General features: G+C 43.6%; 1 protein-coding gene across 2 annotated transcripts in view; it reads right to left on the bottom strand.

The window, feature by feature from the left end:
* FAF1 (Fas associated factor 1) overlaps window positions 1-12,279 on the bottom strand; it is a 427,555-nt gene that overhangs the window by 95,675 nt on the left and 319,601 nt on the right. Inside the window, exons 10-12 of one of the 2 annotated variants that reach the window (XM_044001590.1) lie at window positions 11,105-11,231; window positions 10,155-10,218; window positions 8,354-8,435 (exon numbers count right to left, since the gene is read on the bottom strand). In XM_044001590.1, the coding sequence (XP_043857525.1) occupies window positions 8,354-8,435; window positions 10,155-10,218; window positions 11,105-11,231 (273 nt within the window). The remainder of the gene's footprint in view (window positions 1-8,353; window positions 8,436-10,154; window positions 10,219-11,104; window positions 11,232-12,279) is intronic. The other variant, XM_044001591.1, reaches the window with a different exon arrangement.

Genomic DNA, 12,279 nt, shown 5'->3' with positions numbered 1-12,279 from the left:
GCTGTTGAGGTCCCGGCCAAATCTACGTCCTAGGATTAGCAGAAATGATCATGATCATGATGATACAGCACAAACTCTCTAGACTCTTCCCTCCAGATAAATTCCCAGCTTCAGTCTATGTGGATCACTCACCATTCCCTGAACATACCCCGTCTGCTGAAGTCATCTTGCCTCCCCATGCCTCCATTTGCCCAAAGGCAGAGATGGGGCTGATTAAATTCCGTGGTTCCCTCACTGATAATTTCTATACTCTGCACACAGCAGGTGCATAATTTAGGTTTGTGGGATTGAAAACAGATTTCGCATTCATTCATGAAAAGCCCAATAGATATGAAGGTATATACAATAAGACCTTGCTCTAAAGAAGCTTATAAACAACAAACCAACCACAAGGATACGATGAAGAATGAGATAAGTGCAAAGGAAACATCTAGGCAAAATGATCTGATAAATGTGTGGAGGGCCTTAAAGGCAGGGAGGCCCATCCAAGAGATGGGGATGGATGGATGCCATTCCTGGTCCCATGGAACATTCATTCATTCCCTCAATAGACATAGATTGGGGGGAATGTGATGAGACATAGGTTGAGGTACTGCCAAGGGATCACAGAGCTCACCATCTTGTAGGGAGACATGATACCAACAAGAAGAGCTGCACTGCACCATTATTACATGAACAGCGAGAGGGAAAAGCCATATGCGGAGCTTGAAGAAGAGGCGATTACTCACTGGGAGAAACAGGGAAGACTTGAGGGAGGTGATGGCATTGGATCGAACCTTTGGCCCAAGACAACCCTTCAGGTATCTTAAGTGAGTAATCAAAGGTGAGAAGATTAAAATACAAACCCCAGATTAAACTGAAAACAACAGTAATAGGCAAAAGTCAGGATCACAGGATTTAAAATTAGAAAGGACCCTAATGAGATTAAGAGGAAAATGAAGGCCAGAGAGGGGAAGTTACTGGCCCAAAGTCACACAGCCAGGATTCTACCTTTGCTCCTCTGACTTCCCCGCTCTTTCTGCAAGAAGAAAGGATGCAGGGTAGCTAGGTGGCCCAGTGGATAGAGCACAGGCCCTGGATTCATGAGGACCTGAGTTCAAATTCGGCCTCAGACACTTAACACTTACTAGCTGTGTGACCCTGGGCAAGTCACTTAATCCCAACTGAGAAGGAAGAAGGAGGAGGAGGAGAAGAAAGGATGCAGCCCAGAGAGAGATTCTTTCAGCTTTGCAGTTGAAGGAAATTAGGCAATTTAAAGCAACTCCTGGAATGCAAGTCATTGACATTCCTGAATTCTTATATGCAAATCCCTGGGGATTGGGGTTAGCTGATTGCCCCGCTGGAGCAATAAAGAAGAGGCTACAGAATTTCTTACAGAAGGGACCTCTGGGAGAAGAGGGACAACTGTGTGTTGTACACAGAAGGACTGCGATGAGTAGGACAGGAGCTCACTATTTAAAGAGGGAGGAAGTACTTTAATCACACAACTGTTTAACCAACATTCAATAGGCATCTGCTCTGTGCCAGGCTACTGGGGATATAAAGACAAACGTGAAACATCCCTGCCTCTGATGGGCTTCTATTCTCTGGGGAACAAACAATAGGTGTGCCCATATGTCAACTTCTAATAGAAGAAATGGGGAGGGGCCGCTGGGTGGCACAGTGGATAAAGCACCAGTCCTGGATTCAGGAGGACCAGAGTTCAAATCTGGCCTCAAGCATTTGGCATTTACTTAGCTGTGTGACCCTGGGCAAATCACTTAACCCTCATTACTCCGCCCCCCCCCCCCAAAAAAAAAAATTGAGAGAGGGTGCTGGATAGTAGCCCTTGAGAAGGATCAGCAGACCCTTGAGCTGGCACTAGAGAGATGAAGGAGTAGCCTGTGCAGAGACAGTAGGCAGAGTGGCACACACAGGGAATCCCAGGAAGACCAGCTAGGCTACAATCTAGAGAGCCAGATAAGATAATTGACAACAAGCCTGGTGAGGTAGACTGGAGCCAGAATGTAAATTCCGAGCAAAGGCATCTTTATTTTATTCTAGAGGCAGGAGACAAATCCCTGGAGCATGTGCAAAGGCAGCCAGACCTGCATGTTGACAGTTGTATTAAAGAAGGCTTGGAGATGAGAGAGAATGAAGGTTGGGAGATTGATGAAGTTACTAGAGTAGCCCAGGAGATAGTGATGGGGTGATACGTGGCCACAGACAGATTGGAGAGCTGTTCTAAATGTAGAATTACAAAGTATTAGCAACTGATTAGAAATGGGGTACCTGGGAGAATGGTGGGACCCTCAACAGAACAGGGAAACTTGTTTTTTTGGTAGGAAAACAAGCTCGGTTTTGGACATGCTGAGTGTGAAAAGCCTATAGGAGAGTCAGCTGGAGATGCCAAATAGGCAATTCAGGCTCTTCTTCATTAGAGGCTTTTGGATTTTGCAGCAGAAATATCAAGGTCCTCATTTCATAGGAAAGGCAAGCAGCATGATAACTAAGCCGTGAGAAGGCACTTAACCTCTGTGTTCCAAATAACTCCTGAAATAGCCAGAGAGTGGAAAGAACACTGGCCTTGAAGATACAGAAGTAAGTGCAAGTCTGGGCTCAGTGACATACTGCTAGTGTGGGTCAGTCAATTCTCCTTTCTGGTCCTCAGTTTCCTCTTTGATTTCTTCTGGCTCTAAATCTCAGATTCTATAATAATTACAGTATATGTTAGGAATTTCTTATCTGGCACACACATGTGTAAAATAAAGCACTGCCTGTCAGTCTCAATTACAAGAACAGAGATGGTTCTGCCTTTCAGGAATTATCTGGAAAAAGCAACCGGGACAACCAGAACAGAGGTATTTCTCCCATGTGTACAGTGGGTTCATCTATCTCTCTAAATTGAGTGGGAGATGAAAGCAAGATGGAAATAGAAATGTCTATGCAGATGACTTTAAAAATAATATTCTAATTTTTCAACAATTTAACTAACATTTATTCCATTTGAAAAGCACTGATTAAGTCCTTACTGTCAGGGCCGAGCCTTACTGTCCAGGCTCAGGCCTGGAGATACAAAGGTAGAAGGCATTTACCATGTGCAAGGTCCTGGACTTGGTCGTCTGTGAGAAAGACACAAAGGGGATTCAGCACTAGTCTCTTCTCCCAAGGATTTCATGGTCTAGTGATAATAATGGCAGCTGACATTTACAGAGTCTGTTCAAGTTTGTAAAGAACTTTAAAAACATCATCTTATTTAAGTCTCATGACAACGCTGTGAGATAGGTACTGTAGCTTTTAGAGAGGAGGAAACTGAAGGTCAGAGAAGCTAAGAAACTTGCTTAGGGTTGCATACTACTAAACATGAAAGGCTGGATTTGAACCCAGGTCTTCCTGCCTCTATCCAGTATACTGTGCTGCTTCTCTAGTAAGGGGAGAAGTTGGGGTCCCAGCTAATGCTCACAGAAATCAGAAAAGGAGGGAGGCCCACTACTACTTGAAGTGACCCATTTTATGTTGAAATAATTCTAACTTTTAAAAATGTTCCCTCACCTCAAACCCAAATCTGTCTCTATCCTGCTATATTTGGAAGACAGCCTCAAGATTGTTGCCTAAAAAATTTCACCTATCGGGACCAAACAAACAAAACAAAAAACCCTCCCAATACCTGCCAAGGAACAGAGAGGCTGTGGAGGGAAGAGACCACCCTAAGGAAATAATGGATCCTTGAAGCACCGAGGAAGTTACCTAATTAGTCCATTTGGCTTTCTTTCCAATTGGAGGTAGTTGGGTTTTTGTTCATCTTTTCAGCATGGAGCTAAGGTAATAAAAGTGACTAAATAGCTCAGAATTCAGCCATTCAAATGAGTGCTGCCTCCTCCAGGTGGGAGAGTGAATAGAGCCTAGAGTTAGGAAGGCCTGAGTTCAAATCAGACCTCAGAAACTACCTCTGCATGCCCCTGGGCAAGTCATTTAATCTTGCTTTGCCTCATTTTCCTCTACTTTCAAAAGGGGATAAACCTGCACCTACCTCATAAGGTTGTTCTGAGGATAAAATGGCACAACATTTACAAAGTGCTTAGCATGGTGCCTGGGACATAGTAGGTACTATATAAATACTTCTTCCCTTCCACTTCCCCTTTCCTACCCGCGTCTGTTGGGAGTGCTTATGTGTGTTGTGTGTGAGGAGTCAGGGATAATCCCAGAATCCCAGCAAAGGAGAACTGGTGGGGTAGTCAGAGGCGTTTAAGCCTCCAAGAAGGGGGGTCTTCAGCCTTGAGGATGTGGTTCTTTCTCCAGGAACTTGCAGGAGATGGCCCTGAACATAAGCCCAGTCCTTTAGGCAGCATACGTGGCTTCAAATAATTTCCCAGGCTGAAATGGATGGAGTAGAAGCCGTCCAAAACTTTGGTAAGTCTTTAGTTACCCTCAAACCCCTACACCCCAGCCTGTACTTTCTTCACACATCTCTGTACTGAGGACAAGGGAGGTTTCTGTGTGCAGAGAGAACCCTAAATGACTGCCACAACTTTCAAAGATTCTGCAAAACGAGTGTGACAACAGTCAGAAAGTGGACATTTTTAGGAATGTCTTCAGAAACACAATGGCTTCCAGCAGCTGCTTTGCTAAGGGCAGAACAGAGAGGCAGTGAAAAGGCATCAGGCAGCACGGGCACTCTCCCCACCAAGTGCTCTCCAATTCAATCAGCTGGAAGCAGTTTTCATTAAGATGGATTGAGTGTGGCATCGTGAGAAACACTTTATCAAATGTAGTGTTTTACTTAGTGATTATCTCTCTACCGGCTGATGAAGCTCCCCAAATCCTTTGTAATCCCACCACTCCAATAAACATTTAATGAGTATAGAAGTTCAAAAAGCCGAGCAGAGGATTTAAACCTTCAATCTTGTTTTTATTTACTCTTGGAACTCAATTTCTCACTTGAAGTGAAGAATGCTGGTACTCAAAGCTCATCTGTTGCCCTGGTAAAACTCATGCGCCTCCCACGGTTTAAATTAAACATTGGATATTAAGGGGGATGGAAAACAAATTTTAACTTTCCATGTCAGCAAAATGTCACTGTATCGGTCACTTTCACCTCAAGACTCTTATCAGCAGCAGAAATTAAGTTTTCCCAAATATGCTTCATTCATGAGCTTTTCAGAAGAAAACAGAGCATGATAAAGGAGAAATTCAAGATGCCATTCAATAATGAGGTGAAAGGGGGATAATCATGTTATCAGGAGACAATCACTCTTCTTAAGGGCTGACTACCGGCTAGGCCCAAAAGTGACACGTCTCTGCCCTTGAGGCACATACATTGGCCCATACATCTGTACAAAGCACAGACAAAACTACAAGGTCGTGTCAGGCAAGGCTTCATATAGGAGGTGGCTAAGGGAGCAGGGAAGGAAGCAGAGGAGGGAGGGCAATATGACAGGGCCAGGGGCAGGGTTGCAGACCAGGTTGGGTGTGATAGCATCTTATCCCCTTACTTGATCAGGAGCAGAATCATCTAACCTCTCCCAGCACTCAGTGTACAACAGGTACTTAATAATATGATAAATGTTTGCTGAATGAAGGAATGAGCCTCGCCACTTAAGTCATTACAAACCAGTCAAGCAATTACTACAGGGCAGAAGAAACTAAGCAGCACACTTCACCATCATTATGGGTTCTTAAAGTCTGGTCTATGCACTGGTCTGGTCAGAAGACTTGGGTTCAAATTCCTGCTCTGCAATGTACTAGAGTGAGACTATAGGCAAGTCACCTGACTTCTCTGAAGCACAGTTTCTCCATCTGCAAAATGGGAACAATCATACTTGTAGTATTTACCACACAAGAAAACTCTGTCATGTGAGACACTCCATGTGTATATATTACACAGACACAGTGTTGGGAAGTGACTGGCTTGCAGGCTAGCTGATCATTTTGATTAATGTAGAGGAAGCCACCCTGGGCTTAAGAGGATTAAAGACCTGGGTGCAAAAGCTGCCTGTTTCCCAGAAAAAGCACCAGGAGCAAGTGAGTGCTTTCTTGGGGCGTGGCTTCCCCCTCTTCAAAACGAAGAGGCTGGAGATGATCTTCCAGATCCCTTCCAGCACCAATGCCTGTGAGTCTAGGAACAACTCTGCCAGCAAGTGTGTCTTGTATTGGAGAATCTGCCTGTCACATGAATAAATTGTGACCCGATTTCCTTAAATGCAGAATAAGGAGATGGGTCTCTAGCCAACCCTTACCCCTGAAGAGAGAGACTGAAGGAAGAATGGAAAAAGAACATCAATTAAGGGTTGGACAGGAAAGCTTTTTTTTTTTTTGGTGAGGCAATTGAGGTTAAGTGACTTGCCAAGGGTCACACAGCTAGTAAGTGTCAAGTGTCTGAGGCCGCATTTGAACTCAGGTTCTCCTGACTTCAGGGCTGGTGCTCTATCCACTGCACCACCTAACTGCACCTGAAAGCTTTCTTAGCAATGTTTGACCTACCTTCTAAGAAGGTGGGTCAGTCTCCAGATGTGATGTAAAGGTACCATTTTATCATCTATAAAATGGTGGCCTTCACTCAGTCTTAGACGTCTCTTCCAGCTCAAAAATTCAGTGATTCTGCTGCTAAGTGGCTAAGATTTTCATTTGTCAAAGTAGCCCAAAGCTCATCAGAAGAGAAGGATTATCCATAAGCACAATTCGAAAGGAGCAAACAAACATGAAGTCATGCTGTTGTGAACAGTTATATCAGGCCTCCCAAATGGAATATCTGAGTCTGGTTTAGCTGGTCAGCTCAGGACAAAGGACAAGGGATCAGGAGAGCTGAGTTTCAAACCTTAGCTCTGACATGACTTTGGAGCCTGAGCAAGCTCCTTCTTCCCACCCCTGAGTCTCAGCTTCCTCCCCATACACCACATGGGTGAGATGGGTTCCTTCATCTTTTAGATCTCTTGGAGCTTTTTAATGCCGTGATTTCAGAAGTGAGTTTGGAAGTGCACGCAGGACAACTCTGAATGACGAAGATTTACTACTGGGCACTCCTTTACAGACTGGTTCTAGGAAGGGTGCTTTCAAGCTCTGCCTTGGAAATGTCTCCTGACATTTACATATTGTCCCCGAATATACTATGAGCTCTTTTTTTGCCTTTCTGTGTATCTCCAAGTGCTTAGCTCAGTGACTGGCACATATTAAGTGCTTAATGGATGCTTGCTGAATATCTGCAGAAAATATGTCAGCAAAAGGTATGCTGAATATCATCATGCCTTATTCCTCAAAGAAAATGCAGGCAATAAACTTTACTTTTAGGGTCAATTGCTATTCTTTTAAGTGACTTTTAATAATATCTTTTGGTGAACAGACTTTTATTTTCACCTATCACTAAATTAATTGATTTTATATTGCAAGGTGAACTGACTGGAGTGAAGGGACTGAAGGACACTAAGTGTCCTTAGAGGAGGAAGGGATTAACCTGAAACCGGCCAGATCTTTAACTATCCTTCAGTCCCTTCTGTCTTTGGTACACCAACTGGGAACTTCAGGCCAATGGAGGTCTTAAGTGAAGAATGGATGACTCAAAGATGAGAGGGAATGGAGCTGGAAGGGAAACCCCCACACCCATCCCCCAGGACCATTCATCCCTCATGACCATCTACCCAAACTCTTTATCTTGAAGGGGAGGAAACTGAGAGCAAAAGCCTTATGGATGATCATAGAGGCAGTAAAGCAGCCCAAAGGGCACCAGAATCAGCACCTTTTTTATGCCCTCTCCTTGACCCAAGATTGAAGTATAGAAGGGCTTGACCAAATTCGATGCTCGACGAAGTCCCTTCCAGCACTGAGATTCTACAACTCTTCTGTAACGATCTCCTTAAAGGACATTCATTTTTGCAGAATTATTTTTAAGGGATGCCTTTCTTTTTAGTATCTCCAATGCAATGTATCTCTTAACAGAAGTGGACTTTTTCAACAGCCTGTTTCTCCTATTTAGAAGTAGAAACCACAAAATATCTCACCAAGGAATGAATAAGAAAACAGGACACAAGAAAATCTTATTCACTGTAGTAGGTATTAAAATCAGTGGCTTCAGGATCTGTAAACAACACTGGTGGTTCCGTTTATTCCCATGTTGCTCCTCTCCTCAGTAAGGCTGCACACAGCCATAGTCCTATTTTTCTCCATGGATCATCCTTCTCAAAGTCAATGGAAAGAGTCTGTCTTTGAAAACATACCATCGACCCCAAAATTACAACTGGGAGAAGGGAGAACAATGGATAGAATGCTTACAAACCCGGGTCTGGAGGATTCAACTCAACTCAGAACAGAGCTCCCTGTTTATGGGGTAACCCTGGGCCACAGACGGCACTTTTGACCTGACAGTGTCTTGAAGTTCACTTACATCTCGAGCTTTCCCATAGAAGGCTTCTTGGAAAGCAGCTTCTAGCGATCCAATAAAATAAACAGGGTGGCAATCTCCATATCTAGGGGAAAAATTAAGACAATGAATCAATGAATGAAAATGGATTTGTAACTAAATTTTTCTTTAATTTTGTTTTGGTTTTTTTTGCAGGGAAACGAAGGTTAAGTGACTTGCCCGGGGTCACACAGCTGGTGTCAAGTGTCTGAGGTCGCATTTGAACTCAGGTCCTCCTGAATCCAGGGCCAGTACTTTATCCACGGTGCCACCTAGCTGCCCCCAATTTTTCTTTAATTTTAAAGAAATGCCAGGCAAAAACATCTGAGTAGAAACTTGTCCTAGAAAGACAATTCTTGGGGCAGCTAGGTGGAGCAGTGGATAGAGCACCGGCCCTGGAGTCAGGAGTACCTGAGTTCAAATCAGGCCTCAGACACTTAACACTTACTAGCTGTGTGACCCTGGGCAAGTCACTTAACCCCAATTGCCTCAAAAAAAAAAAAAAGACAATTCTTAAACATCTCCCCACACCTTCAAGTAAACTTCATTAGTGTTCATTATTCCAACAATTTCAGGGAGAACAAAGTCCTCTGGAGTCCATAATCCAACACAAAGAAAAGTGACATTGATCAGATTAACATTTTTAAAATGCAGAGCAGGGGAAGCCTAGTTTGATAGAAAGAAAAGGCTGGCCCCAGAGCCAGGAGGATCTGGGTTTGAGGGTCAGCTCTGACATATCCTGTCCAGGTGACACTGGGAGTCACATAACTGCTCAGGGCCTCTGGGAACTCTCTGAGGCTGTGTACATCCCCAAGAAAGAAATGAATTACACCAGTAGTTAAGGAGTCCTCTACCCAGTGAAATCATAGGCTCTTCCCTGGATGCAGTCCTTAAAGTGGTTAGAGCCCTAAAGTCAAATGAAGGCCCACAACGGAAAAAGAGGGAGTGTCTTTGTTTTTCCATCTCATTTGGTTTCCCAAAGCCTTGGGCTAGGAGTAGAGAGCCCTGAGTTATGGCTCTGGCTGGCCTGGGCTGGAGATGCCTGGGAGGCCTCATTAAAGTTCTTTTTTCTAGCTGAAAGCTTCTGACTGCATCACATGAAAGGGATGGGTGAGGCTGTCTAAGATTCCTTCCAATTCTAATGAATCTAGCTGCTTAACCCACATTTCTTATATGCTCAAGAGGGTTGAATTTCTGTGGGAATATACTATTTTCAAACATTAAACAAAGAATATAGTTTATGTGAAAAATTTCTTTTTTTTATTGTCTTTTTTTTTTTAAGTGAGGCAATTGGGGTTAAGTGACTTGCCCAGGGTCACACAGCTAGTAAGTGTTAAGTGTCTGAGGCCGGATTTGAACTCAGGTACTCCTGACTCCAGGGCCGGTGCTCTATCCACTGCGCCACCTAGCTGCCCCGAAAAATTTCTAAGGCTAAGTATTTTCACAACTTGACCAGTTCTTAAGTTTTATTTGTATTGGTCTTATATTGAAAAAACCCAAACAAACAAATCCAGGATTATTTTTGAGTGGACGGACTGCAGTGGGAGGTAATAGGTAGCATAGCCATGCCAGAAAAATCCCAAAACTTGCCAAGTAAGAAAATGTCTGCCACTAAGGTCCTATGGAATGCTTCAGGGCCAAGAATCTATGAATTAAATTCTTCTATAAACTCAACTTGGGACCATTAAATGCTTTATTGTCAATTGTCTATGATGAAAATAGATCCAACTACCATAGTACAGTAACAGAAATGTATATCAAGCTTATATATTAATGATTTACCTACCTTGAAGAAAACTCTGCTGTAAATTGTAATAAGGCATCCCCTTCATTTTCTGCATTTTCTGGCACTAATTAAAAAAAAAGCACAAAAACACACACATAACCTTTAACCCCACATTTAAGAAATATTACTGAACAAGAAGGAAGAAATGAAAGATCATTGCCTACACCATAGCTTTTGGGAGACTTTCACTTGCCACGGACATGTTATATGAGTTCAGCAAAACAAAATGAATGGGAACCTTAGAGAAGAATGACTATTTTGTTGGTCCTAAGGAATATATACAATAGGTGCCAGTTATCACTTGGGATTTGGGGTATTTTTCTTGCAAAGGTTGAAACATTTATAAGAAAAGAACGGGTGGGAGATGAGAAAGCCAATTTTACTGAAAACACCAGGTAGATATATGCTTGTAAATCTTGGCAGGAATTCAGAAACAGAATGACCTGAATGTAGCTCTAGTCTTGGCCACCATAGTTCTACAGTTTCATGAACCCTCCACTTTACCTCTATCCATCCATGGGGAGTGTGTATATTATGAGGAGGTAGAGGAGGTGGTAGAGGTGGAGAAGGAGGTGACAACACAAGCTAACTTGCCTTGGGCCAACTTCACACTGCCTACTGCCTCTTCACACTGCCTACTGTCCAGGGAGAACTGACCAGAACCCACTGCTGCTTTTCATTAACCAAGAGCTCTAAGCATGAGACTCAAGTTTATCAGCAATAGCACCCAGAACAAGGTTCTTCTGAATTTCTTGGAGGCATCAGGACCCTGAGGTAGAGAGGGTACCAGTTCTGGAGGAGCTGTTGGAGTGGGCTGAGACCACTCCCTCTAGATTTAACCACCACAGACCATGAAGTCAGTGAGACCTTTCTTATCTGCTTTCTATTTTGGGACTGTGAACCAAGGGTGCACTGCTCCAAATTTGGGCCCCAGGGGTATCAATACTCACTCATTGGTGATTTTCGCAGAGCAGAGGATGCAATACCAAACATCTCTCCATCATCCACTCCAAACTCAGGAGCATCTTCAAAGTCATCTCCATCACTGTCACTAACCATGTGAACATCGGTGCACTGCTATTCAAGGAAAGTGGAGGCCAAGATTACCCTTAGCAATACAACCGTGGACAAAGCCTCCCTCCCAGAAGCCCTGTGCCTTCCTGAATATCATTCCTGTGGATCAGCTGCCAGTTTTCTCCTCTCCTGCCACTTTAGGGCTCCTCAAGTCAGGTGCTTCACTCCAGGGAAGGTACTTTGTGAATGTTCGTGGAAGTAACCATAGAAGGTAGGCTATAATAATGGGATTTTAGAGAACTCACCTGAGAGAAATAAGAAGGCCAGGTACCAGTGAGCTCTAGTAAGGAGGACTGACAAAGGTGTGGAAGGCATGTATGCTATCTTGAGCCTTCTGAGGAGCAAAGGTCTTTGGTGGCTTCCTCCTGCCCACCAAGTAATAATAAAAATCCTCAGTCTGGTCTTCAGAGCCCTCCACAATTTGGGGTTAGGCTTTTCATATTCATTCCCTCCACTCTTTTTATATTTCAAGCAAACCAGAGCATATCCCCTTCCTACCTTATGCAAGACTGTTTCTGTACTTTTTGGCAGCTCTTTCTAGACCCTAGAATGTCAATCAATCAGTTTGCATTCACGTGCTCTAAATATGGTAAGGGATGAAGATAAAAGAGGCAAAAACTGCCCCTCCTCTCAGGGAGCTCACAGTCTAATGGGGGGACAACAGCACACACACACACAACTGAGAAACTCACATTGTTTATGGAGCTTACATGCCACTAGAGAAACACGTGGTCACAGTTAAGTAAATAAGGATATATACAAAGTTAATAAATTATGACTTGGAGAGCAGAGAAGGCTAACAAAGTATCTCCTCCTAAAGGACATGACACTTAAGCCTCACAGGAAACTAAGGTTCTCAGAGGCAAAGGTCAGAAGGAGAGCACTGAGGGGTGGGAGCAGGCCAAGAAAGGTAGTGCAGATGTGTTGTCTCTCCCCAGGCCAAGGTAGTCTCTCAAAGTTGATCTCTACTTCCACTTTGGTGCCTGGATGTCCTCACATGAGTGCATCAGCTTGATTTACAGTAGTGATCTGCTGTCTCTATGAGCTTCCT

Source organism: Dromiciops gliroides, chromosome 4 (assembly GCF_019393635.1).
Source record: "Dromiciops gliroides isolate mDroGli1 chromosome 4, mDroGli1.pri, whole genome shotgun sequence".
NCBI classification, from domain to species: domain Eukaryota; kingdom Metazoa; phylum Chordata; class Mammalia; order Microbiotheria; family Microbiotheriidae; genus Dromiciops; species Dromiciops gliroides.
This window is presented reverse-complemented; position numbering and strand designations above follow the sequence as displayed.